Consider the following 27,803-nt stretch of genomic DNA (forward strand, 5'->3'; position numbering starts at 1 on the left):
CGCCGCGTTCGCGCCCGGCGGTGACGTCACTTCCGGGGCGGAGGAGGCTGAGTGGTGCAGTGAGGGACAAACAAAAGGAGGCGCCGGAGGGGCGCAGTGGCCGGCAGCGGGACAGAGCGGCAGGGGCTCGGGGCTGCCGGCTGGGCGGCCGGGCGCGGCGGGCCCAGGTGAGCGGGTGGGGAGGGGAAGGGGGCGCGAGCTGTCATTTCTTGAAATCAACTCCTGGACGTCCTCGGCCAGCTGCCCGGCCCCAGGCGCCTTGGGCAGCTGGGACTCTGCCCGCCGGGGCTGGCTCACTGGGGGCCTCCCGCGTCAGCTCGGTTCTGCCTGCCTCCGGGTTCCCCACGCCCTGGGTCACAGGGGTCCCCCCCAGCCTCTCCCCGGCGCCGCGGCGCGCGAGCCCCCTCCCAGGCACCCTAGTGCCTCCCTGCGCTCTACATACCGGGAGTTTCCGCCTCGGCTCCCCCAGGTCCCCTTGTCATCTCCTGGGTTCCCCTAGATCCCCACCCCTCCACACACACACACTCCCCCACTTACTGGAGGTTCCACCTCTGGGCCCTCTCCTTGGGACCTTTTTTTCCCCCCTTTTTCAAAGGTTCTCCTGGGCTCCTGGCCCGTTCCTCTTCCCTTGGAACCCTCCCTCCTTTGGATCGGGCGGGAACTGTGCCCTGACTTGGGTGGGGGGAGGGCAGATTCCCTGGCGAGGCTCTTGGGGGCCTGTCTGGGCTGGGGTTCCTGGGGAGCCCAGTCCAGGGGTCTGAGGTTCTGAACCCTGCCGGTGTCTTGTGCATCCAGATGGGCCTGAGAGCCAAGTCTAATGAGGTGCGGGCCAGAGACCTGGCAAAGTTGGCTGCCCAGCTGAAGCAGCATAGCCATGGGTTCTTGAGGCTCCCTGATGATTCTGCTTTCCCCTGGTCTGGACTGGATTGAAACCGGGATTGGGCTGATTCTCTGCCGGTGCCAGTGCTGCCTTGTTTGGGAAGGAAGAGAGATGGTTGGGGGTGTTTCTGGCAGCAACCTCCTCCTGATGGGGACTTGGCTGGAAGGGTGGGGCCGTCTCTTCCCTAAGGGCTCTTTCCCTGCCTTACCCCCCTGAAGCCTTTCTGGGATGAGGTGTGAGGGAAAGGGAATTTGGGCCTAAATTGTAGAGGAAGGATTTGGTGGAGATTAAAAGCTCCCAAGGGCCTCTCCTACCTTTTCCATTAGGAATTACCTTATTCCCCTGACGAACTGTGTATCCTGCCAGCTGCGTAGACAGATGGGCAGACAGACAGACGGGCAGACAGACAGACTGGAGGCAGGAGGAGGAGGTCTGATGTTGGTGGCTCCTCTTGTGGAGGGGATGGGGGAGTGAGAGTTTGTTCAGAGGGACTGGGCACCGCCTTTGTGAAGGTCAAGTTTGGCTCTGGGCGGGGAGGGGGAGGCAAGGACAGATGACTTGTGCTGGAGGACTGGCTTTTGGAGAGGTGCTGAGGCGTGAATGACTGGCCCCCGCCACTCTGTATTCCCAGTTTTAGAGATTCTTTGGAGTTACCTCCCATGCCCACTGGGCCTTCCAGGGGCTGTGGAGCACACAGCAAGGGCCTGAGGAACGTTTGTGACTTCCCCCTGTAACTCACCCAGATCCTGCCTCTCTTGGGCATGCCCACTAGGAACCTGTTTCTTCTGCAGACTTCAAGTGGTCCTTCTGGACAGTGGGCGCTTGTGAGGATTGTCCCAGTGGGTCAGAACTCAGGGGGCTGGCTTGGCCTGGACCTCGCTTGTAGAGTTGAAGGGAAGGGATCAGCCTGTTCTCCTTACTCTCCTGAGAGTGGAGATGATTCTGGGTTTTCACACGCTGATGGTGTAAGACCTCATGGGGAGTCAGGTGGGTTAGATGTGGGGTTCTAGAACCCAGCACACCTCCTCTCCCTGCCTTGACTCATTCATTCATTCATTCAACCATCCTTTGGTAAATGCCTGGCCTGGGCCAGGAATGGTGCTAGGAGAACACGGTCCCTGGCTAGTAGTCTGGGAGGAGAGGCAGACAGGAAAACGTTGACACAGCGGCCAGCATAATGCTAGCAATGTCTCAGAGGCAGCCCAGAGGAAAGAGGCATTAGCTGTGGCTGAGTGTGCAGGGGAGTGGTCTGTATGTGTTTCCCGGAAGAGGAAGGGTAAGGAGAATCAGTGCCAGTGAGTCCTGTGGCCTGAGTTCTGGGCCGGCCTCTGCCATGGGCAAGTGACTGGCTTTCCCAGCCTCGGTGTAAATCCCTCTCCTTGCCAAGTCGGATGGGGTTGAGGGTAGAGCCTGGCTTCCGTGCTTTCATGGACCCAGGTGCTTCTCTGCCCAGCCGCCATCACTCTGCGTGGGGCTCTCTGAGAGGCTGGAAACCGTCTCTTGCTTCTTTCCTCGAAGCAGAGCCTGGGATTGAGCAGCTGTGAGAAACGTTCCATGGCATAAGCAGCTGAAAGGCGCCACGATCCCTTTGTCTGTGTAACCATCTGCCCCCCCCCCCCCCCCACTACCACCCCTTTCCCCTTCCTACTCCTTGTCGTTTCCCCCTTCACTAATGGCTGGGCCACACTCCCAGCACCTGGCTGGTTTAAAGGCTCCCCCTACTTGGCAGAGGATGAGACGGTTGGAGGGCATCACTGACTCAATGGACATGAGTCTAAATGGACTCTGGGAGATATAGCGAAGGGCAGGGAAGCCCCGCGTGCTGCAGTCCACAGGGGTCGCGAAGAGTCGGACACGACTGAGCAACTGAACGGCAGCAACAGCCCTATAGTGGTCTGATCACACTTCTCTCCCCACCCTCCTGACCTGTGAGCAGTTCTGAGCAGAGTGCCTGGCATGGAGTAGATGCTCACTAAACGCTTCTCGACTGTGGACGATGGTTGGATTTTGTTTTCGAGTTGAGCTGAGGGCGTGTCTCTGCCTGGATCCGGCTCACCCCTCTGCAGCTCACCTCTCGCAGCTTTCCGCCTCCAGCCCTGGATCCAGCCAGGCTGAACCGCTCAGCGTGCTCTAGAAGTCATGTTGTCTTCCCTCCAGGCAAACATGTGCTGTCCCTTCTGCCTGGAATGCTCTCTTTCCAACTCCCACTCTTTCCCAGGAAGTCAGCTTAGGCAACACCCTCTCCAGGGAGCCTTCCCTGACCTGACTCTTCTGGGTCTAGTGCTTCTTCCCCATTCTCAGAGGGCCCAGGTTCCCCCAGCAGAGCCCCAGGTACTCAAGAGCCAGTGATAACTTTTGCCTTGGCATCTCCCCAGTAGACTGTCTGATTCTCTGGCGTCACCCTGGTCCAGACCGAGCAGCAAGCAGGGGCTCTGAACCTGTCGGCAGCCCAGCAGGTAACGCTGATTCCCACACACCTCCCTGCTCACGGTAGCTCTTGCTTCCTCGTAGGCAGGCGGCTTCCATGGAGCGAAAGGAATGCCAGGACCCTGCCCAGACAGACGTGGGCCAGCCTCAGCACCATCAGCTAGCTCACAGATAGCAGAGCCGTCCTCAGGGTAAGGACTGGGCCCCCTCCCTCCAGGCCACCCTCGGCCCCCAGGCAGGGGGCAGAGGGCAGTGTCCCTGTACCCACAGCCCTTTGCTCTTCTTGCTGTAAGGCCAGGGCTTCTAGGACAGGGGTGCAGAAGACAAAACTCTTCTTCCTTCTCCCAACTCAGGGGTCAGCTGCGTAGCATTGGGGCTTCCCAGGTGGCGCTAGTGGTAAAGAACTTGCCTGCCAGTGCAAGAGATGTGGGTTTGATCCCTGGGTTAGGAAGATCCCCTGGAGGAGAGCATGGCAACCCACTCCAGTATTCTTGCCTGGAAACCCCACAAACAGAGGCGTCTGGCAGGCTACTGCCCACGGAGTTGCAAAGAGTCGGACACGACTGAAGCGACTTAGCACATATATGCACGCCATACCCAGCAGGTGTGAACCTGCATTGCGAACCCCTGGCTTTTGTCAGTCTTGGGTGGTGGTTCATGCCAGTTTCTCTGGGCACAGTGGTCAGGTGACTCCAGGAACAGTAACTTGTCATGGTCCGGGCTGCAGGACCTCTCAGAGCCTTGACGGGTGTCTCAGAGCTGACTGAGAGCGTGAGTCTCTGAGAGGGAGCCAGCGAGCTGTTTTTCCCCCGCACTGTCACGTGGACATCTTTGAAGATGGGGGGGGGGCGGGTGTCTTGGCCTCTGCTTTGGAGAACAGTTCCCAAAGGCAGGAGTGTCCACCGGTTAGAACCCAGACGTTGTGGTCAGACCTGGGTGTGAGTCCCAGCTGCCACATGCTCAATAGGTGACTGTGGGCCAGTCGCTGTGCCTCTCGGAGCCTCAGTTTCCTCATCTGTGAAAAGAGGATAATATTAGCTCCTTGCCTCCCTTGAGAGTATCTTGAAGATTAAATATGTCGATACAGGGAAGGTGGCTCAGAGTGTCCTCAAACATGTTCTCTAAGCATAGTGGGTGTGGGTATAAGCTGCTTAATAATTTGTAAAACAAACCTAATCAATGATTTCTTTGGTCATTTGTGGAAGCTCAGACAGTGGCCTTGATCCACCCTCACCCACCTCCCCACCCCTGCTGTTTATAGACATGGAAACCGGGGCTCAGAGGAAGGAAGCAACTCACCGGGTCGGAAGGCAGGGATGTGGGGCTGGAGCCAGGTCCTGGAATCCCAGACTGGGGTCCTTAATTCTCCATGCCTTCACCTCCCACCGTGGCTTTTTGTTAAGGTAGGCCTTGCCCTCCCCAGCCTGGATTTTAGAAGAAATGGTATCTCCAGGGTTTTTTGTTTGTTTTGCTTTGCTTTGTTTTTGTAATTACCAGCAAAGTTGCACGCCCTCCTGTGTTTTTTTGTTTGTTTTGTTTTGATCTTAATGCCCTGTGGAAAGCTCAAGTCTCCTGTGGTGCCCGTCCCCAGAGACCTGAGAGGGGAGGGCTGGATTTGGCCGCATGCACTGTTAGCATTTGCCTTTTTTTCCTGAACTCAAGTCCGTCCTGTTAGAGCTGCTGGTCTGCTCCTTGCTCCTGTCTCATTGCACAGTTCTCCCTGGACCTCTCTCCCGATGAGGGTCGAGCTGTGGGTGAGTCCCGCCAGAAGGCCCCTACCCACTCCCGCTCCTCCCGCCCACAGCGCTCCCCTGCCTCCCCATCCCGGGGTTTCTGAGCTGTTTGTCGGGACATTCACAGCAGCAGAGGGCGGTGGGAAGTGCCTGCTGTGGGATTCTGTTGACTGTCTTGTTTACTGGGACAAGGTCAGCAAACCCCAGGCCTGCCCCGTAGGAGTTTCCTGTTGGTTTTGAAGAACTCTGCCAGCACCCCCTGCTCCAGTAGCAGAGGCCTGAGCTCAGTTCTCTGGCCAGCGACGAGCAGGAAGCAGCACATCCTACTTATCTGAGATCAGAACTCGCCCTCCTTGCCGGGGAGGAATGGCCTGGGCCAGCCCGAGAGGTTTTGGCCTCCAGGTCTGGGCCCTCTTCTGTCTGCCTGAGGCAGGGCCACAGTGTGGCGCTGGCCTGAGCCTGGCCCTGACTCAGTTCACCAGGCCGTCCTGGTGGATGGTTTGGTCTTGGTCCCCCGAGCACTCCTCTTGGGTTTTAGCCTTGAGAGTGGACAGGCGAAGTGAAGGTGGGGTGCTGCCCTGGGGCCAGGATCTCAGGATACCCCGCTGGGGCGTAGATACCTCTGGCTAGATTTTTTTTTTTCCCAGCAGAAGGGACCCCTGGGTAGCCTGATGGGCAGAACCACCCTGAGAGTCAGGTCTGTGCAGAGATGCGTCCCTCCTCTGGCGGAGCTCAGCTTTCCATCCAGACCGTCTGCCTCTCCCGTTTCTTCTTCCCAGTCTTTCCTGGAGTCTTTTTCCTTCTGGCGCGGGCCTCTTTGGGCCACCTCTGGTGGGGGCCCCGGACCTGGCCTCTCGGTGGACGACGCTCTGCTCGCCTTCCTTCCAGCAGCAGAACCTTCATGTCCATGGTGGCTGTGGTCCGAGCCCAGGTGGCGGGCTGGTCACCATGAAGGTTGCCATCTGACACACCACAGTCTCCTGGTTGAGGGCGCATTACTTTTCCAGGTGAGGAGACCAGGGCTGGAGGTATGAAGGTTCTTGCTGGAAGTTGTACAGTTCAGGTGGTAGAGCCAGGATGTGGACCTGGGTCTGTGTGTCTGGACAGCTGTGCTTTTTTTTTCTGATCGGTACCTGTTTTTTGTTTTTTTGTTTTTCTTTTCCTTTCCATTTTTTTTTTTTTATTTGGCTGCACCAGGTCTTAGTTACAGTATGTGAGGTCTTTAGTTGCAGCATGTAAGATCTAGTTCCCTGACCAGGGATCGAACCCGGGTGCCCTGCTCTGGGAGCACAGAGTCTTAGCTACTGGACCACCGGGGCAGTCCCAGCCTGTGCTCTTTCTAGCCCACCTCTCGTTTGTCTTTTTCTCTAGGTTCTCAGGCTTGCGGGTACTTCAGAGTTGTTTGGGAGCTTGTTCAAAATGCTGATTCCTCTGGACCCATCACCACAGGCCTGCAGCGACTAAGTAGGGGGTGGGCCCAGGAATCTGCATTTTGAAGAAGCTCCCCAGGCCGTCGTGGGGCTGAGGACCTGCCGACCATGCCGGTGAACACTGACCAGGGCTCCTCCACCGGCCCTGGTCTCAACCTCCATCTGCCACCAGGCGCCCTTGGCATGGAATCAGGGCTGGGCTCCCTTGGGCCCCGGATCTTAGTGACTTCCTAGCGTGTGTAGGGTGGGAAGGCTGAGGTTTCTAGAATGACTTTTCCTCCCAGCCACAAACATCTCCCTGCTCTCTTCCCCGATATGTTTCTACTGCATTTCACTTCTTGTAGGAAGTTCTATGTTTAACCGTCTCTTGAGGACTTAAAACCTCCAAATTAAATGGACACTGAGATACAGCCTCAAGTCTGGAGCCATGTTCCACCAGAGAAGCAGCTGTAAAATTCCACGGCTCTCACATGCCACCTGGGCACCCCAGAGGCACCTCCACCAACCTCATACCCCTGGCAGAGTCGGCCTGTGGACGGACATGCCAACTGGGTAGGGCCACGCAGAAGTCCTGCCGTCACATCTCCTGGCTGGATACCTGGGGGCAGCCCTTTCCAGTCTGGAGAGCTGGGCAACAGGCAGCTTACCCTTGGCCAGGCCCCCCTCACTCACAGTCCCCTGGGACCTCGGCAGATGCGTCTGTGGCCTCTCTTTGGGGCTTCTGCCCACTTTTCGTACCCTGTCTGGGAAGGCGGTGCTGGTGTTCAAAGCAGATCAAGACCTGTCTTCAAGGCCCTTCTGCCCCGCATGGAGCCAGACCCAGAGCTGGGCTCCCTCCCAGAGTTTCCTTAAAACTGTACCTAAGAGACCAGAGATATCTGAGGATGGCCTTCTGGAGTTCCCTGCAGAGACCTCGATTCCAGGTACCCCTCTGGAAACAGGGATCTTGTCCCAGGAAGCATTTGCAGGGTTCTGGGTGCCCAGGTAGGCCCAGGAGACCTGCTGGCCTTCGAGACAGGCAGACATGCAAGGGAAAGGCAGACCAGATGGGTGGCGGTCTTTCCCGCCATCTCCTAGCTCTGTGGCCTCGGGCAGGCCAGTTAACCTCCCTGGGCCTGACTTCACACCCCTAAAGGGACTGATGAAACCTCCCGTTAAAAAAAAAAAAAAAAAAAGAAAGCAGCTAACATTACAGAGTCTTTCTATGAGGCAGGCTCTGAGCCAAAAGCTTTCTATGGACCGCCGCCTCAGTCCTCACTGCCGCCCTGACCAGGAATACCATTTCCTAAATGAGGAAACCAGAGACCCGGGAGGGAAGTGACTCCCAGGGCCATGTGCCGGTGAGGCGGGGAGCTGTACCAGGTTCCTGGAGGTTTGGAGCCGAGGCCGTGGACGCGCCAGGCCCGGTGCTGACGCGCAGGCCACGTCAGTGACCCAGAGCCCATGGCAGTAACACACCCGCCTGGTGGGGCAAGGGGGCCGGCCCGAGCCTCGGACCCAGCCTGCGGCCTCTGTGTGCTTGGCTCGGGGAACCAAGGTGGGTGTCCTTCACCGGTCACCTTTCCCCTGGGAGGCCACTGCACCCTTGCAAGAGCGCTTGAGGACCAACCTGTTTGGGAGGCCCGGCCCACATGGAGAGCAGTTTGGAACTGAAACTTGTTCCCTCCCTGCTCCAGACTGCCTCCCTTCTTCTTTCCCCGAAAGTGAGGGTGTGCCCTTCGACGCAGGACGCATGGAGCCAGGCAGCACCCCCAGCCCACAGCTGCTGACTCACCCTCGTGGGTGTGGGGGCCTCAAGGGCAGCACCGGCTCTGGGGCGGATGGGGGCTGGGTGTCCCAAATGATGGGTGGGCCCTCTCCTCCCCCCGCCCCCCCCGCCATCCACCCCCACCTCTGGCCCCTGCTCTGGGAGCAGAGGAGGCCCCAGGGTGCTGACCGAGGAGCAGATTCACAGGCCCAGAGTGCACCCAGGGCAGGGCCAGTGACCCAGTGTCTTCCTCGGATCTCTTGGGAAAGGCCCTTCCCCCTTCCCTGGGAGAGCCTTGGGGGGCCAGCCTCCCCAAGCGTGGTACAAGGAGGGGCGAGGGGAGCCAGCCTAGGCCTCCCCTCCCTCCCGCCTGGGAAGTATTCCCAGCCTCTCAATTTAGGTTTTAACAAAGGGCTCTCTGTGCCCTGTTTACCCACAGCCTGGCCGGCCTGCCACGGCTCAGGTGTAAAAGCCAAGCGCTGCGGGCTGGCGTGGGGGTGGTCGGAGCCTGCCTGCTTGGCCACCCTCTGGACGGAGGGGCGGCATGTCGTTTCTTCGACTTCCTTCCCCATCTGCAAGAGGCTCTGCGAGGACATCAACAACGTGGAGCGGGCTTGACCCCTCAGGGTGGTTCTGCGGGTGGCTCGCCAGCTCTCTGTCCGGTCCTGGAGTCCTGAGCCGGGGCTGCAGGAGTACAAGGCCCTAGAGTGTGGCATCTGAGTCCTGGGAGGTCCTGGGGGCTCGGGGATGCCTGGTCTGTGCTTGGAGGGGCTTGTGCTTGGGGCTCAGCCCTCTCTCGGGTATCTGTTCCCCAGTGAATTCTGGGAGGGCTCTCTGCAAAGGCAGGTGGATTAGGTCAGCACAGTGCGCCTCCCTGTGTGCCGGCCTTGGGTTGTGCCATAGACGTGCACTGTGCTCTTTTTAATTCTCGCACTAAGCCTCTGAGATTGGTACTATAACATTCCCATTTTATAGTCGAGGAAACTGAGGCTCAGAGAAGAGCACTCATTGGCCCCGGGCTCTGAGCCCACCCACGCTGAGGCCTGGCCTCCCCGCGCCCCACGTGCGCGTGTTAGGGCACACCTGGGTAGGGCAGGCAGGAGCGGGCGAACCTTTTTCATACTCGACAGATAGCAGGTGCTAGTTCTTGTAAACTCTTTTTACACTCTTCAGAAAGCACACAATGAGGAAGGTCTTTTGTTTCTTTTCCCAGTTATTTTTTTCTACTCACAAAAGTACCAGATTTGAGTACCAAACATGGAAATCATAAAGTATTTGTCCATTTTGTAACATTTTATATCACTTTATAATACATGATACATCATGTGTCTTAAAGATTGGTCAGCATTTTTTTTTCTTTTTCTTAACTGTGGCTGGTGGCTCGTGGGATATCAGTTCCCCAATCAGTTATTGAACCCAGGTCACCACACTGAAAGTTTGGAATCCTAACCACTAGGCCACCAGGGAACACACAGCATCTTTTATTATTACTTAATATCTCTTGGACATCTTTTGGGTCACTGTATACAGATATGAGGTAGGTAGCATTGTTTTTGTTTTAAAGTTGCAAAAAACAAGTCTTGGGCTAAATAATTTGCCTGTTGTGTTGTCGTTTAGTTGCTAAGTTGTATCCAACTCTTTTGCGACCCTATGGACTGGAGCCCTCCAGGCTCCTCTGTCCATGGGATTTCCCAGGCAGGAATACTGGGGTGGGCTGCCATGTCCCTTCTCCAGGGGCTCTTCCCCACCTGGAGATGGAACTGGCGTCTCCTGTATTGGCAGGCAGATTCTTTACCACTGACCCTCCGGAGATTCACTGATTCGCCTGGAGTCATGAATTGTTTCATGCTACAGCTGGATTTGAACCCGCATTTCCCCAACTCCAGAGCTATTGCTCTTCACACTCCCTGGGATCTGTCTGCCGCCACGGGGAGAAGAGGAGCCCTCTGGGTTGCCTCAGGAACCCGGTCTCACTTCTCTCCACCTGCGGGTGCTGCCCAGTGGAAAGAGTCTGGCTGCTTCCTGCTCACTTTCTGCGTCTCCCTGGCGGGGGGAGGACCAGGCGGGGGTGATGCTGCGTTGCGCAGTATCGTCAGAGGCCACAGGTGCTGCTGCGCCGGCCAGGAGCAGGCCAGGTAGAAAGAGTGGAGTCTGCTGCCCTGGCGATGGCCTAGTAGCTGCTGCCTCCTTCTGAGCCCCGGAGGTGCAAAGGCCTGAGAGCAGACCAGTCCGGAGGTGGAGAAACAGATGGTTATTGTGGTGAATTCTGTATGAGACAGTTTAAGCACCTGCAAAAGTTATGAAACTAGAACAGATATCTTTGTACCCAGGACTTAGCTTTGCCAGATCTTAATGTTTTGTAATTGCCTCAGCTACACACACACACACACACACAGATGCACACACATACACATAGAGATACACACACACACACACACACACACACACACACACACACACACTCTGTCTCTCTCAAATCATTTCAGATGCAGTTGAAGCCTCTTCCCCAATCCCATTTTCTTCCCTCTTTAGATGAAATCACCAGCTTGATTTTGGCGCTCTCCTTGCGCTTGGTAAAGAATCTGCCTGCAATGCAGGACCTTCAGGTTTGATTCCTGGGTCAGGAAGATCCTCTAGAGGAGGAAATGGCAACTCACTCCAGGATTCTTGCCTGGGAAATCCCACGGGCAGAGGAGCCTTAGAGGGCTACAGTCCATGGGGTCGCAAAGAGTTGGGCATGACTTACTGACTAAACAACAACATGCGTGTTTCTAATACCTGTGCCGCAGCTGGGTATATACATTGCAGAAAACCTTAGGTAATGTGTGTATTCTATAGCTTGTTTTGAGGTTCAGCGTTGTTTTGGACATTGTTTTGGGAAAGAAATGACAACCCACTCCAGGATTCTTGCCTGGAAAATCCCATGCACGGAGACCGGTGCGCTGCAGTCCACAGGGTCACCGAGAGTTGGCCTCGACTAAGCACTTCACTTTCACTTTTTTTCATGTTGATACATGTTGATACTTTCATTGCTTCAGCATTTCACTGTATTCTCAGAGTAATTCATCCTTTCTCCTGTTGTTGGATATCTAGGTTTTTGACTTTTTGCTATCAGGAACAACTCTGGAGTGATCATTTTTGTCCGTGGCTTCACACATACATGTAAAGCAACCCTCAGAGCCTTAGGAGCCAAATTGCTGGGTCAGAGGATACATGCATGCGTTCTGTCTTCTCATCTAAGAATTCAACATTTTTGGCCAATCGCAGGGGAATGAAATGGCTGGTGATTGTCTTAATTTGCATTCCCTGATTAACAACAAGATTAAGAATTATTTCATACATGAATTTCCATTGTGTTTTTTTTTTTTTCCTGTGAATTGTCTATTCATGGTTTGCCATTTTTTTCTTCCCTATTGGTTTGTCTTTTCTGTGTATCTGGAGGAATTCTGGCTTTGTTCTGGGTGTTAATCCTTTGGCAGGTAAACCCACTGCAAGTGTCTCCTCCAGGTCTGTGGGTGCATTTCACTTACTAGGTCCTTTGATGTGCGTCCATTTTAACTGTAATGTGGTCCATAGATGAGCCTCTTCCCGTAAGGATTTGTACTCATTTGGGATAAGAGATCTTTCCCCGTCCTAAAGACATTAAGGTGGTCTGTTAGATTTTTCTTTAAACATTTGCAAGTTTTGCCTTAGGTCTTGAATTTATTGGAATTTATTTTCCTGCAAGTTGATAGATGGGGCTGTGCTTTTCTTCTGTGGGTAACTAGGCCAGCTCCATTTATGGGCGCCCGTTCTTTTCTCCCCAGCCTGCAAAATCGACACTGTCACTGTCTACGTTTCCAGAAATTTCGGGGTCTCTTAGGCTTGCTTGGGGCTTCCCTGGTGGCTCAGAGGGTAAAGCATCTGCTTGCAATTCCGGCAACCCAGCTTCGATCCCTGGGTCAGGAAGATCCCCTGGAGAAGGAAATGGCAACCCACTCCAGTATTCTTGCCTGGAAAATTCCATGGACAGAGAAGCCTGGTAGGCTACAGTCCATGGGGTCACAAAGAGTCGGACACGACTGAGCGACTTCACTCACTCACTTAGGCTTGCTCTTCTGGTCCCCTGGTCCGTCCGTCCATCCCCACATCAACGCCGAATTGGTCGAATTCCGAGGCCTTTATAGTAGGTCTCCTCCCACGTTATTCTTCCCAGGTGTCGTACCTGTTCTTGATCCTCGGGAATCTTGATTTTTAAAAATCTTTTTTTCTTAATTCCCTGATTAACGTATTCTTATAACAGAAAACAGAGGTAAGTTTGGGGTTAAAAAAAGGTTATAAACGTCAGTCTAATGTCACTGTCAGTATTTTTTAAATATACGTCTAAGTTATTGCGGAAGGCTTATCCCTCTATCATGGTCTCGTTACCTCCTTTTTGCATTGAAGATATTTTGTCATGTCGTCAGGTCATCAAGTGTTTTGCTGTAACATGTTTTCATTGTTTTATAGTATTCCATCATCAGATCATTAAATGGGTATTTAACTGATCACCCAGTAACAGGCATCTGGATGGTTTCCAGTTCTCCTGGGGTATAAATAACACCACGGTGAATGTCCCTGTAACTAAACTTTTGTCCTAGAATCTTGCCCTGACGATTGCCCACCTCCTTCCTGTCACCTCCCCCTCCCAGCTCAGCCCAGTTCAGCAAACCTTTACTCCACTCTCTGTGTTCCGGACTCTGCATGGGGGCTGGGATGAGTCTGGAGCGGTCCCTGCCTTGCAGGGCTCCCAGCCTACCTTGCTGACCTCGCTATGGGTAATCTCTTGCCCATGAGCTTTCACGTGGTGCAGCTGGGGTGAATCCCAGCTCGCTGACCTCCAGGAGGGCATAGTCAGTAGCTTTAAGTGATGCCTCTGTTCTGGAAGAAGGGTTAGAGCAGAGGACAACAGGACACACGGCCTTTTTGTCTTTCTCAGCCGCCTGGATTTCAGCCCTTTAATCTTTGTCTTCTATTCAGGATCCTCTCCAAATTCTCCCACCTCTTGGGGCCGAGACCTGACCCAGCCAGACTTCCCATCACCCCCCGCCCCCAGATTGCCCTCTGAGAACCACAAAAGAACACCTGAACTCTCCACCTGAGGGCTCAGTTTTTCTTTCTTTTCGTCTAGGCTCTATTTATTTTAAATTCTATGGTACTTTTCAATCACAAAGGTAATGCCTGCTGGTAAAAACATTATAGTTTCCTTTCATCCTGCCTCCTGTTCCCACTCTTAACAGGGAGCCATTCCCCAAGTGGGTCAGGGTTTATCAGCATGGCAATGTATTTATTTATTGTTCTGAATCTCGCTTTATTTTCAAAATGGCGTTACACATAGAGCTCCTTTATTCTGCTGAAAAGGCCCTGTTGCATTCTGGCGGCCTCTTGAAGGGACCAGGATCTGCTCACCGCCCGCCTCTTGTGTGCCCAGCCTCGTCTAACTGTGTCCCCATGCCAGGTGTCAAGGCCAGCGTCGCGGGCGCTTTTCCTTCTGTTTTCTTCCATCATGCTCCGGGTCTGTGCTCTTTTCATCCACCCATCAGCTGTCTGCTGAAGTCAAGATTGCCGTCGGGGGCCAGGTCTGTGCCTGTCTCAGCCTCATTCCACAGATGGGGGGACCAAGGCTCAGAGGGGTGAAGTCCCCTGCCCAGCGTCACTCCACTGCTGAGTGGCAAAGCCTACCTGGCCCTCCCTCTAAGTCCCCATCACCGTACTCCTTGCTCTCCACCTGCCTGAGGTGCCCCCCCCAAAGGTTGTCTGGGAAACCTCACTCACTCCTGTGACTCCCTGATAGTCTGGAGAGTTTGGCAGGGCATCTGTTACCACGGGCATTTTATCACAGAGAGATGAAGTCTGGGTTGCTGGAGGCGCCTCCCCCTCCCTGCTGGCTTTAGGCAGGGGTGGCCAGGACAGTGAGTGAGTGTCTGGGTGATGCCAGTGGGGAGGGAGGTGTTGGAGTGAGCCGAAGCCTGGATCACACGCCCCATGATCCTTGACTGCCGTATGTAAAACGTGGGCACACCCATGGCAGATTCTGTATTCCTCTCCTGATGGGGAAACAGGCCCCAGAGAGTAGCTCTTGCACACCTCTGCTGGGGACAGTCCTGGCTGCAGAGGCCTCAGTGCAGGAAGGGGATGAACGCACTGCCTGCAGGAAACTTTCTGAAAAGGACGTTTTCTGTAACTGGGAGAAAAGGTCCCCACTCCCTTGAATCTGCCCCCTTCACCTTATAGTGCTTTCCTGACCATCCCCAGGTAGGCCTGGGGTAGCTGTGGGGTGGGAGCTGCTCCCTGGAAATGCTGCTTGTCGGGGCTCCACCCCAGATCTGGGTTGAAGGTGACAGGCAGTGTGACGCTGGGCACATGACCTCTCTCCCCGAGTCTCAGTTTCCCTATCTGTAAAATGGGCGTGTGGAATGTTAGTCAGCCTGGAAAAGGAAGGAAATTGCTTCCTTTTCCTGGCACCTGCTACTCAGATGGTAAAGAATCTGCCTGTAATGCGAGAGACCCAGTTTCGATCCCTGGGTCAGGAAGATCCCCTGGAGGAGGGCATGGCAACCCACTCCAGTATTCTTGCCTGGAGAAACCCCATAGACAGAGGAGCCCGGCAGGTTACAGCCCGTGGGGTGGCAAGGAGTCGGACAAGACAGCGACTTCCACTTTTACAACATGGAGGCACCTGGAGGACATTACGTTAGGTGGACGAAACCAGTCCCCAAGGGACAAATAGCGCATGATCTGCTTCTCTGAGGTCCCTGGAGTAGTCAGATTCATGCTGCCAGAAAGAATGGCGTTGCTAGGGCTGGGGTGGGGAGGGGGAGTCAGTGCTCTCGGTGGAGACAGTTTCAGTTTTACAAGATGAGAAGAGTTCTGGAGATGGGTGGTCTGTGATGGCCTCGCAGCAGAACGAAATACCTTACGTGTATTTTACAGCAGTGTGCACTCCTGGGCTCCGAGGGCTCTGGGCTGGGCCCTCATTCTCAGAACAGGGAGTGGCTCCAGCTGTGGGTGTCTCCTCACCTTGAGTCACCAGCTCCTGGGCAGGTCCCTGCATCGGCCCTCCCTGCCTGAGGGGGCTCTGCTCCTTCCCCTGGGGAGGGCTGGGCAGGAACCGGGAGGGAGGGGCGCCCACAATTGCCTTAGCTTCCTCCCTGGCCCCCACCCCCACTCTGCCAGGCCAGCCCACCACCCCCAGGCCACACCCTTCCCCCACCCCACTTCTTCCCCTTGCCTTCTCAGGCATGCTCTTGATACCTTTATTTAGCGCCTGCTGTGGGCGGCAGACCCTTGCCCTCCAGCAGCATCTGGGTGGAGGTTGAGGAAGGATGACAACCAGCCCAGGCTGCCTGCTGCCCTCTCTGCCCAAAGTGCTTTAGAAGCTTGGGATTCCCTGGGCCTTTCCCAAAGCCCTGCAAGCAGCCTGCCCTGACCACCCGGCCGTCTCTTCTTGGGGACCCATCCACGGCAAGGCGCCGCATCCCTGGCCCCCTGGGGACGAAAGCCTGGGCTTTGGCACCTGTGCCTTCTTTTCCAGATTTCCCCCAAAACGCCATCAGAGAGGGGCGTGGACTTGTCCAGAATCCCACAGTGAGTTAGTGGCAGAAGCCAAAACGTGGTACAGCTAGAGAGCAACCCCCCACCTCGCCAGGTCCCCGCCAATGAGGCCAGCCCTGCCCTTGTCAGCTGTGTGGCCTGGGCCCCTGGCCTGACCCCTCTCAACCCCTGTGTCTTCTCCCAGGGCTGAGGAGGTGCCAGGAGCCCACAGGACCATCACAGGACTAGCCCCTCCACGAAGCCCTTCTCAGCAGGGAGGTGTAGCCATGGTTTACAGAGAGTTCAGAACGAAAGTGTTGAGGGGGCCAGGAGGAGCCAGACACACTGGGTGGACGGGATGGTCTCCCCCTTGGAGCCTCTGGGTCCCTCACCTGTGATGGAGAGTGGACCTCCCACCTCAGACCCAAAACAACGTAAGCAAAGCCCAGGACAGCAGGGCCTGGTCCTCCTGGTGCGAGAGGCAGGCTGTTCTCCATTGCGTGACACACCCACTCCCCCGAAGCAGCAAGGCTGCAACCACATCCTGCCTGGTCACAGACTGCCCCCACCCCCAGTGCCTGGCAGCCTGCCTCAGCGGTCCCAGCCCCGGACTTTCCAGGGGCAGGCTCTCGCACGCCCTCGGGCCCTCGGTCCTGTCCCCTCCTCCCTTCCGGTCGCCAGTCTTTGGGCGCCTGCCTGGATATAGACTTGGGGAGCCAGGAAGGGAGGGAGGAGTTGTCGGGGTGTCATTCAGCTGTGGGGGGGGCCGGCTGCGTGATTCAGCATCCCCTGGATGCCCGCTCGCCCAGGAGTGGGTGGCGCGAGGAGCCAGTTGGTCATTAGAGGGCCTTCCTGCGGGGTGGGCACTTACCAGGAGGGCCGACCCCCTGGGCTGGAGCCGCCAGCCCAGGGCGGGTAGTGGTGTCTGCTGGCCCCACGGTGACCTGAGCTCTGGGAATCCTGGCCGGAGGGGGTCAGGAAGCAGGACTCCTGGGCTCCACCTCTTGGCACTGCCCTGTGTGGGGCCTTGAGCAGTGGGGGGACAGCGAGCCTGAGCCCTGGGGAGGACTTGCGTGGGGAGGCTTCAGTTTGGTCTCGGCTCTGCCCCGATTGTAGAGTGACATTGGGCAGGTGATGCCAGTGAGCCTCTCAGTTGTCCCCATCTGTGAAATGGGGCCAAAGATAGGGCCCTGCATCTGTATGTCAGAGCAACTCCACGAGGTGGACCCCATGGTGAGGGCTTAGCCTGGTGCCTGGCACGTGTCCGTCTGTTGAGCACCCCGCTTCCCTCAAGGGCTCTAGGTTTGCCTCCCTCCTGTCCTTACCCGTGCATGCCCACGATGATATGAGCATCTGGCGTTTGCAGGGAGGCCCTGTCCTCTGAAGTGTTTGTCACTATTAATACTATCAGTAATCAAAATAAGGTCCCCAGTCTCATAACCTGGCACCTTTGTGCCTCTCCCCACAGACCCATTTGTCAAAACACAGGTATTTAAATCTTGGTTTAAAAATCTAGACTCTGGATTAGAAAATGGTAAAATGGTAAAATCACATTTTTTTTTTGCAGGGAATGTTCTTTTAAAAAATTTTTTATTTATTTGGCTGCACCACGTATTAGTTGTGGCCTGTGGGATCTATTTCCCTAACCAGGGATTGAACCCGGGCCCCCTGTGTTGGGAGTACAGAGTCTTAGCCACTGGACCCTCAGGGAAGTCCCCAAAATCATAATTTTATTTGCAAAAGGACTGGAAGGTTATCACTCAGTGAAAAGTTAACAGGGGTGGGTGACTCTGGGTGGTGTTTTTTTTCTGTCCATAATGCTTTATATATTTTCCTGATTGTTCTCCAGTGAACACCTAGTCCCTTTCTTGTCTGTTACAGCCTCATGGCCCTAGCAGCATTGTAAGAGTGACGTGATCAGGGTTTCTTCGCGGGTTCATTTTGTTACACACCTTCCCCCTGGCTGCGCTTCCTGAATGTGGCCTCGAAGTCAAGCGTTAAAAAAAAAAAACCAGACTCCCAGGCTCTACCCAGGACCTGCCGAGTGGGACTCTGCTGGGGGAGAATCTGCTGCTGTTCTAAATTTCTTTACAAACACACGTGGATGCACACAGCCGGAAACAATCTGACGTAAATGCCCTCAGCATGTGACCCTGTCATCCTGCTTTCTAGTCCTGCTGCCCAGCCCCTCCTCCAGGCACCCGTCATTACAGTCTGCTGTGTGTTTGTCTTTCCTGCCGCTCTCCCCACACACCCAGAATCCTGTGTGGCCGTATTTACACGCACACACACGTGAAATGTTTTAAGCTTCCTTATTTGTTCTGTAGAAGCTAGTTCGTAGTCCACCCCCTCTTCTACACTTGGCTTTTCTCACACTTCGAATAAATCTCTTCAAGGACTTTGAATTAATCTCCTGGTGGTCCAGCGGTTAGGACTCTGACCTCTACTGCAGACGGCCTGGGTTCAGTCCCTGGTGGGGGAATTAAGATCCCGCAAGCTGCACGGCCACTCTTAAGATCACTGGTGTGGCTTCATGGCTCCTGGTTCTGAAGGAACTGTAAGTTTTCAGCTGGCCCCTGTGGTTGGTCTTATCATTAACAGGATGGGGTCTAGACAGGACTTCTGGACTGTTCCTGCTGTAAGGCGGGGGTCCCTATGAGGTTCTTTAGTGATCTGTCAGCATGGCCCGGACTTCATGCCTTAGCCTTCCTATCTGTGGAATGGGGAGGCTGCCCACCTTCCCTGCGGTGGTTTCCCTCCAACCACCCAGTGACCATCTGGTTTCTGGACCAAGGCCACTCTGTGGGCTGCCCTGTGAGTGTTGCCCAGCTGGTGTGACTCACAGCTAGCCTCAAGGTGGAATTTTGGACAATGGGTCCATAGTCTCCTGCCCCTGCCCCCCAGGTCTCAGAAAGCCCAGCTACCCCCCAGTAACCCCCTCCCGTGGTCCCTTTCAGGTTGAACCATGATTCCGGTGACAGAGCTCCGCTACTTTGCGGACACGCAGCCAGCGTACCGGATCCTGAAGCCATGGTGGGACGTGTTCACCGACTACATCTCCATCGTCATGCTGATGATTGCTGTCTTCGGGGGCACGCTACAGGTCACCCAAGACAAGATGATCTGCCTGCCCTGTAAGTGGGTTACCAAGGACTCCTGCAACGACTCGTTCCGGGGCTGGGCGGCCCCCGGCCCAGAGCCCTCCTACCCCAACTCCACCATCGGGCCGACCCCCGACCCCGGCCCCACCGGCATCAAGTACGACCTGGACCGGCACCAGTACAACTACGTGGACGCCGTGTGCTATGAGAACCGCCTGCACTGGTTCGCCAAGTACTTCCCCTACCTGGTGCTTCTGCACACGCTCATCTTCCTGGCCTGCAGCAACTTCTGGTTCAAGTTCCCGCGCACCAGCTCCAAGCTGGAGCACTTCGTGTCCATCCTGCTCAAGTGCTTCGACTCGCCCTGGACCACGCGGGCCCTGTCGGAGACGGTGGTGGAGGAGAGCGACCCCAAGCCGGCCTTCAGCAAGATGAATGGCTCCATGGACAAGAAGTCGTCGACGGTCAGCGAGGACGTGGAGGCCACTGTGCCCATGCTGCAGCGGACCAAGTCTCGGATCGAGCAGGGCATCGTAGACCGCTCGGAGACGGGTGTGCTGGACAAGAAGGAGGGCGAGCAGGCCAAGGCGCTGTTCGAGAAGGTGAAGAAGTTCCGGACCCACGTGGAGGAGGGGGACATCGTGTACCGCCTGTACATGCGGCAGACCATCATCAAGGTGATCAAGTTCATCCTCATCATCTGCTACACCGTCTACTACGTGCACAACATCAAGTTCGACGTGGACTGCACGGTGGACATCGAGAGCCTGACGGGCTACCGCACGTACCGGTGCGCCCACCCGCTGGCCACGCTCTTCAAGATCCTGGCGTCCTTCTACATCAGCCTGGTCATCTTCTACGGCCTCATCTGCATGTACACACTCTGGTGGATGCTGCGGCGCTCCCTGAAGAAGTACTCGTTCGAGTCCATCCGCGAGGAGAGCAGCTACAGCGACATCCCCGACGTCAAGAACGACTTTGCCTTCATGCTGCACCTCATCGACCAGTACGACCCGCTCTACTCAAAGCGCTTCGCCGTCTTCTTGTCCGAGGTGAGTGAGAACAAGCTGCGGCAGCTGAACCTCAACAACGAGTGGACGCTGGACAAGCTGCGCCAGCGGCTCACCAAGAACGCGCAGGACAAGCTGGAGCTGCACCTGTTCATGCTCAGTGGCATCCCCGACACTGTGTTCGACCTGGTGGAGCTGGAAGTCCTGAAGCTGGAGCTGATCCCCGACGTGACCATCCCGCCCAGCATTGCACAGCTCACAGGCCTCAAGGAGCTGTGGCTGTACCACACGGCTGCCAAGATCGAGGCGCCCGCCCTGGCCTTCCTGCGAGAGAACCTGCGGGCGCTGCACATCAAGTTCACGGACATCAAGGAGATCCCGCTGTGGATTTACAGCCTGAAGACGCTGGAGGAGCTGCACCTGACGGGCAACCTGAGTGCCGAGAACAACCGCTTCATCGTCATCGACGGGCTCCGTGAGCTCAAGCGGCTCAAGGTACTGCGGCTGAAGAGCAATCTGAGCAAGCTGCCACAGGTGGTCACGGACGTGGGAGTGCACCTGCAGAAGCTGTCCATCAACAATGAGGGCACGAAGCTCATCGTGCTCAACAGCCTCAAGAAGATGGCCAATCTGACGGAGCTGGAGCTCATCCGCTGCGACCTGGAGCGCATCCCCCACTCCATCTTCAGCCTCCACAACCTGCAGGAGATCGACCTCAAGGACAACAACCTCAAGACCATCGAGGAGATCATCAGCTTCCAGCACCTGCACCGCCTCACCTGCCTTAAGCTGTGGTACAACCACATCGCCTACATCCCCATCCAGATCGGCAACCTCACCAACCTCGAGCGCCTCTACCTGAACCGCAACAAGATCGAGAAGATCCCCACTCAGCTCTTCTACTGCCGCAAGCTGCGCTACCTGGACCTTAGCCACAACAACCTGACCTTCCTCCCCGCTGACATCGGCCTCCTGCAGAGCCTCCAGAACCTGGCCGTCACGGCCAACCGGGTGAGTGGCCCATGGCAGGGCAGGGCTGTGTGTCTCTGGACAGTCTGGCACCCCTGAGTCTGGGGTCTGCAGCTGTGGTTCCCAGAAGCACCTAGGGGAGGAGCTGGATGAAAATCCAGATTCCCAGGTGGCTTCTCCCCCCCACTGCCCCCCAGCCCAGACCCGCTGAATCAGGATCCGTGGACTGGGGAGCCTGTCTCGACTGCAGGATGCGGCCAAGTTCTGCTAGGAGGGATGGTGTGCCGGTCCCCAAGGTGGCTTTGGGCAGGTTCCTTGGAGACGGGGATGTCCACAGGCAGGAGTCTTCTCTGTCAGGGCTCGGTGGTGGGAGGCAGGACTCGGCCTAGGGCTCGTGGTATCTTCCTCAGCTTATCCTGGACCAGACTTGGAGCCCAGGATGGGCCCACCCAGGACAGAAACTGTGGGTGCCTAGTGCACCTCCCAGAGCCACTCACACCCTCTACCCTCTCTGCCTGTCGAGGGTGGTGAAAGGCAGAGTTGGGCTCCGCTGGGGCTGGCTTGTCACCACCTGTCTTTCTGGAGAGGAAATGGTGCAAACTGTCGTGGGCCTGCACAGCTAAAGGCCACACCCTGGCAGTGATCTAGACCTTTTTCGGTTCCTCCGCACCCACCCCTTGCCTGTCCGGGGAAGCACCCCCCCCCCACCCAAGGGCCCCTCTGTGAAAGCAGGCGGGTAGAGGTTTGAGGGCAGGTGGTCCTGTGGCTTTGTGGCCTGGCCTCTGCCACAATTGCTGGGGTGCCTTCCCTTTGCCCTGCCCACTCCTGCTGGGGACCTGATGCTGGAAGGAAGTCTTCCTAGTTCCTACTCTGGGTGGAAACCCTCTCGAAGGGAGGCAGGTGGTTTCAGGGAGGACAGCAGGGGCTTGCTTCAGCAGTTGGGAGGCAGCAGCCCCTGAAATGCCCCCATTCCAGGGAGGGACACGCCCTGTCCAGGATCACTCACGCAGGAGGGTCAGGCACCCCAGACCTCTGACCGCTGGAACCCCTCCGCTCTTCCCCAAGCGTCTCTCCCTGGGAACCAGAGATTGTGACAAAGCGTTCCTTTCCCCTCATATTATATCCATGTGCACGTATGAGAGCATACAGGGGTGACGGTCAGATCCCAGGCTGCTTCACTCTAGAGATCTGCCCCCGGGGCCCAGGACAGGCCCACCGCCCACCAGTCAGGAAAATTTGACTCCTGGGAGCAGCCCCATTTGGGGAGGAGGGGACAACCACAACCCTTTCTTCAGCATGTGGAGGGGGACCAGGCAGCTCCCCGCCAGATACCCAGTGGAGGAGGGTGTGGTTGGCCCCCAGCCGGGCACCCCGTCCTGCCCACCCTCCCCGCCCCCCAGCTCTTTGCTCCAGGAGCAGCTGTCAGGGTCATGCGTTGACTGAGGTCACCCTTTAGGAAGCGGTGGTGGCGCAAGGCACGCAGTCCCTGAGGAAGGAGACCCTCTGGCCCCCAGTTCAGCACAGTACTTCATCACGTCCTGTCCCCACCCCCTGGAATCCCAGAGGCCTTTGTAGGGAAAGAAAGTTCCTTCTAGCCAGACTTGGTCGGGCTCCTCCTCCTTCCCAGCGGGAGCCCTCCCCGCCTTCCTGCCTCCCTCTGGGCCTGGCGGTTCCTTGGTTCCTCGTGAGTCACCCCCCCACACCCCCGGGCTACTGCCTGTGAAGTGGACAGGGTGGGTGAGTGTGGGTCGACTTAGGCCCTCACCTCGGGTTTTCTCGGGTTTTAAGTCATGCTGACGAATACCTTGTTAAGGGTCATATTCCTTCCGTGGTTATTCGAATATTCATTCATTAATTTGGCAAGTGTTCTCTGTGCACTCCTAGTGGGGAGTGAGGAGCCGGGGGTCCCCAAGAACCAACAAGGCCCCCTGGTCCTTCCTGACCTCACTGCTTGCAAGGACAAACGGGTAACTCCAAGGTAGCACCCTGGACTGTGCCGGGGGCTGGGCTCAGCCCGGGGCAGGCAGGTCTCCTGGAGGAGGGGACGTCTCACCTGGCCCTGAGGGATGAGGAGGAGTCAGCCATGCGAAGAGGAGAGGGAACTTCTAGCAGGTTCTGTCCACAGGGAACTGAAAGCCGGCGGGGACCGGTGAGCTGAGCCTCTGGAATTTGGACTCCCCCCACCACTGAAGCCAGGGCTGAAGGCATCTTGTTTTTCCCACTTGGTTGCAGATTACCTGCCTCGTGTCCCTTCCTTCCCTCTGCTATCTGACGACCTGGATCTTGACTCTTCTGTCCAGTGCCTGACCTGGGGCAAACTGTCCACCAAATTCCCGCTGACTGATTGAGGGAGGAAGGGTCTGCCTTGGAATGCAGAGAGCTGGCTCTCCCTGGAGCTCCAGGGCAGGGGCGGGGCAGGACCGAGGTCCAGAGCTATAGAAACCTGCGTGCAGGGTCTTCCCTGCGGTCCAGTGGTTAAGGCTTCGTCTTCCAATGCAGAGGGTACAGGTTCCATCCCTGGTTGGAGAGCTAAGGTCCCACATGCCCTAGAGCCAAAAGAATGCAAACTTAGAAAAGAAACAATATTGTAACGAACTCAGTAAAGACTTTACAAGCTGTGCACATCAAAAATAATTCTTTAAAAACAAACCTGCTTGCAGCTGTCAGGAGGGGGTGCGGCCTGTTCTCACTTGGCTGCCTGGGTGGCTGGAGGGTCCTTGAGGCAGGACGAAGCACCGGTTTTCAGAGAGGAGAGGGTAGGTTCCGTGTTGGGATGTCCAGGGGACCAGGTTAAGTCAGCCTGAACCTGAAGCTCAGGGAGTCATCCCCCAGGCTCCTGGGTGAAGATCGGTCCTTCCTGAGTCTGGGAGGGGTGGAGGGTGGGCTAGAGGGTGGGGGCTGGGGGGTGTGGCTGGAGCCTTTGGGAGGGGCAGTGGAGAGCAGGGCCAGGCAGGTGGGCGCACAGCCCGGGCAGGAATCGGGTGATGACAGAACATGGGCAGGTCCAGTGGATGAGGAGTGGCCGCGGGTGGCTTTGGCCGGGTAGTTTCCAGGGCGGGCAGGGGTAGAAGCCGGCTCCTGGCGGGCCAAGAGAGATGGCGTCTTTCTAGGCGGTTTGTTGGGAAGGTCGCAGAGGCTCCTGGGAGGGTTGTCTTGTTTTTTCCAAGGACCAGGTGGACTTGAGGGATAGCCAGTGTTGATGGGGGAGCCGTCGAGGTCCCCGAGGAGGTGGGCGAGGGCGGGATTGGGGTGATGGGAGTCGACTTCATGCCTTCAGTGCACGAGCACACCTCAGGCGGAAGGACAGGAGCGGCCAGGGCGGGGGACCGAGGCATCAGAGCCACCTTCCCCTCCCTCTGTGGGGCCTGCAGAGAGCTGGCCGCAGAGCGGGGGTGCCCCAGGGAGGGAGTGTGTCGGGGGAGAGCCCTGCTGTGAACCCCAGTTCTGCTACCCGCTGGTCCAGTCCTTCCTGTTCCCTGGCCATCGTCTGTGTCACCGGAGGAGGCCTGTTTTGGGTGCAGTGGGGTCTCTGGGAGGCTCTGGTCCTGCCAGAACCCACTTCTCATCTGTCCTCTGGCCTTCCTGGAGTCCCTGCCTACCTGGAAGCCATGCCTGCCCGATTCCTGACCATTGGGCACAGCAGTGGCAGGTTTGTAGGCCAGGTCAGGAGTCTCCTTTAAAACATCCACAGTGCCCCTCTTGGCATGGCCTCTGCCTGGTCTCAGCATCCTCAGCAGGAACATGCGGATAGTGACAGAGCAAGCTGCCCGTCACCCTTCTGTAGGCTCGGGGCCCATCCCCTGGCTCCTGCTCTGCTGGAGGTCTCCCTCCTGTCCGCCATATCTGAAGGAGCTGGTAGGAGAACAGGCTGAGGAAGTGCTCATGTCTGTAGCTGATTGCTCACAGGAGGGCAGAGAGGAAGCCAGCCTTTATGGGGCTCTTCCCATGTGTCCCCACCTAGCTGTACCCTTTGCTCCTTGCTCCACCAACAGAGTGGACAGTTAGAGCACGGACTCTTGAGCCAGATTCATGTCTTGGCTCCACCGCTTTCCAGCTGTGAACCTCTCAGCAGGCTGGATCCTTCAGGGCCTCAGTTTTCTCATCTGTAACGTGGAACAAGTGTTTCCAAAGTACTTGCAGGTAGTTCTGAGAGTTCAACTATTAATACCATCAGTGCTCAGAGTGAACCTGTCCTGTAGTAAGCGACAAGTGGGTGTTGCCTCTTATTCAAACTTTGCAGAATCAGGAGAGGGCCCTGAATGGCCAAGACTGGGCTCCCTGCACCCACCCTCAGCCTGTGACTTGACAGATAAGGAAACTGAGGCCCAGGAGGGGAAGTGACACAGCTGGGATGCTGACCCTGTTGGTGAGCTCTCCCTAGTTCTCAGCCGAGGTTATAGAGTTTTCTCAGCAGGCTGCTGTGCTTTCATAAATTGTTCTTAAACCCAGCAGGACCCCCAGCCTGGCTCCTGGTGAGCCCTGGGTGGTAGAGGAGGGGATGGCGCTGGTAGCAGCTGACTCCTGTGATTTGCTTTGGAAAGGGTGGGGGGTGCCAGGTGCTGGGAGACAGCAGGGAGCGTGGCACACCCAGCCCTGCCCTCTCAGAGTCCCTGGGTCTGCCAGTGACAGGAGATCAAGCAGTTTTACCACACGGAGGGATCAGTGCTGTTGGGGGAACATGGTCGCCTTAGGTTACCAGGAGGCTGGGAGGAAGGCTTCCTGGAGGAAGTGACAGCAAAGCCAAGACATGCAGAACACGGGGGAGTTAGCCAGACTCGGGCCCAGCTTGTGCTGGTCCCTGAGGTCCGGGGTAGCTGAAATGGGCATCAGAGAAGGTGCCAATGCCTGGGGGAGGGAAGCCGGGGGCCTCGAGGCCCAGGTCCCAGTTGCGTCTGCTTCACTGTGCCCTTTTCTCCTTACATCTAGATCGAGGCACTGCCCCCTGAGCTCTTCCAGTGCCGGAAGCTGCGGGCCCTGCACCTGGGCAACAACGTGCTACAGTCGCTGCCCTCGCGGGTGGGTGAGCTGACCAGCCTGACCCAGATCGAGCTACGTGGCAACCGGCTGGAGTGCCTGCCTGTGGAGCTGGGCGAGTGCCCACTGCTCAAGCGCAGTGGCCTGGTGGTGGAGGAGGACCTGTTCAACACCCTGCCCCCTGAGGTGAAGGAGCGGCTCTGGAGGGCCGACAAGGAGCAGGCCTGAGCATCCATGGGTGTGGAGCACGCGTGGCCCGGAGTGGGCGGCCTGCAGCTGGACCTCCATGCAGGCCTCGGGCCCAGGAACCCAGGAGCCCCGGACGGACCACCAGCCCAGCCTGTCAGCGGGGGCGCTGGAGCCGGGCCGGGTGACAGGACCGCACCTGAGGGGCTGGCCCCTTTTCTCCTCGAGACTCGTGCCCCCCAGGGCGGGCGCCTGAGGGGGAGATCAGCGACCTACAGTCCGTCTCCCAGCGAGCACAGTATTTGGACAATCAGGGCCTGCTCCCTGGAGGCCATCGCTGCCCCAGAGGCTGAGCCGACGCCAGAAGTCCAGGGACACCTTCTTAGTTCTTGGTATTTATTTTCTCCACCTCCCGCCCTCTCACTCCAGATAACTTATACATTCCCAAGAAAGGTCAGCTCAGATGTGGGGGGTCTTAGAGGAAGCGTAGCCGTATTTCCGTTTTCCTTTTCTTGGTGGTCCCGCCAGCATTTAGCGCCTACCCAGACGTGAGCAGAGCGGTCCAGGGTGAACCAGCTGTGAGACAGTCACCTCGGAGGTGCCAGGCTGGGCTCTGGGGGCACAGCCTGTGGGAAAGCAGGCCGCCAGGCAGAGAAGCCAGGCCCGGGGTTTGCTGCCACAGTTGAGATTTTTTTTTTTAGGGAGAAAGAAATTTTTTGAAAATTGATGGTTTGGGTATCAAAAAGAAAAAAAAAACTTAAAAAAAAGGACACTAAAGGCCAGTGAGTTGGAGTCTCGGGGCAGGACAAGCGTCCTCCCTGAGCAGAGCAGCAGGGCACTGAATGAGCTTCCTTCCCCCGGGGTGCAGGCTGCAGGCTGCCTCCGGTCCGCGGTGACCTCGGTCCAGGAGTCTGCTCCTCTCCCCTCCTAGAGCGGGGATTATTTTGTTTTGTTTTTTTGGTGTCTTGTTTTCTTTCTCCTCCATGTATCTTGGCAGGCTCTCGTTTCTGTGGCTGTTGGCCAAAGGGAATGTTCCGGAGCTGCCAAGAAGGGAGGGGACTCGGGTCGGCTAATCCCCAGATGAACGGTGCTCCGCCCCCGCCCCCCTCCCCGCTGTGCCCGCCCCCCCCACCGCCGGCCTGCCCCCTCACCCTGACTTTGTTGCAGTGTTAAGGAGTCCAGAGGAGCCACCTCACCTGGACTCTGCTTTCCCACCTCATGTGTCATGAGTTAGCCCAGTGCCACCACTAGCCTGAGCTGCTGACGTCAGCGCTGTCCCCACCTGGTGACGTGCCACCCGGTCCTTCAGCATGGGACGCCTGGAGGCGGGGTCGCCACCGGGCTAGACGGGCTCTCCAGGTTCTGGATACGGTTTCTGTCCCAGGCGCCCAGCCCACGCAGCGCCTGGTGGCGGGAAAGCCGGCTCACTTTATTGAGATCAGTCTCTGGGGTCCCCGCCACCTTTGATCGATCACTTGGACACTAAGGCACGTTCTAGCGTCTCTCGTCTTCACGATTATGTCCATTTGTCCATTTGTGTTTTCCGCGCCGTGTCATCAGATGTAATCCTCAGAAATAACGCACACTAGCCTCTGACAACCATGAAGCAATCCGTTACACGTGGGTCTGAACTTGTGGACTCGGTTCAAATAGCAAATAAACCTATAACAGAAAGTGGCCTTTGAAGGTCTTCATGTCCCTCGGGTCTCTGAGGTCCACTCGACCCCATGGTCTCCGGGAAGATAAGGAACTCTGCTTCCCTACCTGCCCCATGAAGCCAGAAGCCCCTCAGAGG

The 27,803-nt window shown here is 56.8% G+C and overlaps 1 protein-coding gene across 3 annotated transcripts; it reads left to right on the forward strand.

Moving 5' to 3' along the window:
* Positions 34 to 27,687, forward strand: LRRC8A (leucine rich repeat containing 8 family member A). Of its 3 annotated transcripts, XM_018055924.1 has the most exons (5): positions 46 to 167; positions 3,392 to 3,498; positions 4,569 to 4,710; positions 18,726 to 20,890; positions 25,775 to 27,687. In XM_018055924.1, the coding sequence occupies exons 4-5, from the start codon at positions 18,734 to 18,736 to the stop codon at positions 26,048 to 26,050; spliced, it is 2,433 nt and encodes an 810-aa protein (XP_017911413.1). In that variant the 5' UTR covers positions 46 to 167; positions 3,392 to 3,498; positions 4,569 to 4,710; positions 18,726 to 18,733; the 3' UTR covers positions 26,051 to 27,687. The 3 variants fall into 3 exon arrangements, with proteins under 3 accessions (XP_017911411.1, XP_017911413.1, XP_017911412.1); XM_018055922.1 differs by lacking the exon at positions 4,569 to 4,710 and having other exon boundaries at positions 34 to 167; XM_018055923.1 differs by lacking the exons at positions 46 to 167; positions 3,392 to 3,498; positions 4,569 to 4,710 and adding an exon at positions 18,221 to 18,325.

The sequence above is a fragment of the Capra hircus genome, chromosome 11, assembly GCF_001704415.2.
Source record: "Capra hircus breed San Clemente chromosome 11, ASM170441v1, whole genome shotgun sequence".
NCBI classification, from domain to species: domain Eukaryota; kingdom Metazoa; phylum Chordata; class Mammalia; order Artiodactyla; family Bovidae; genus Capra; species Capra hircus.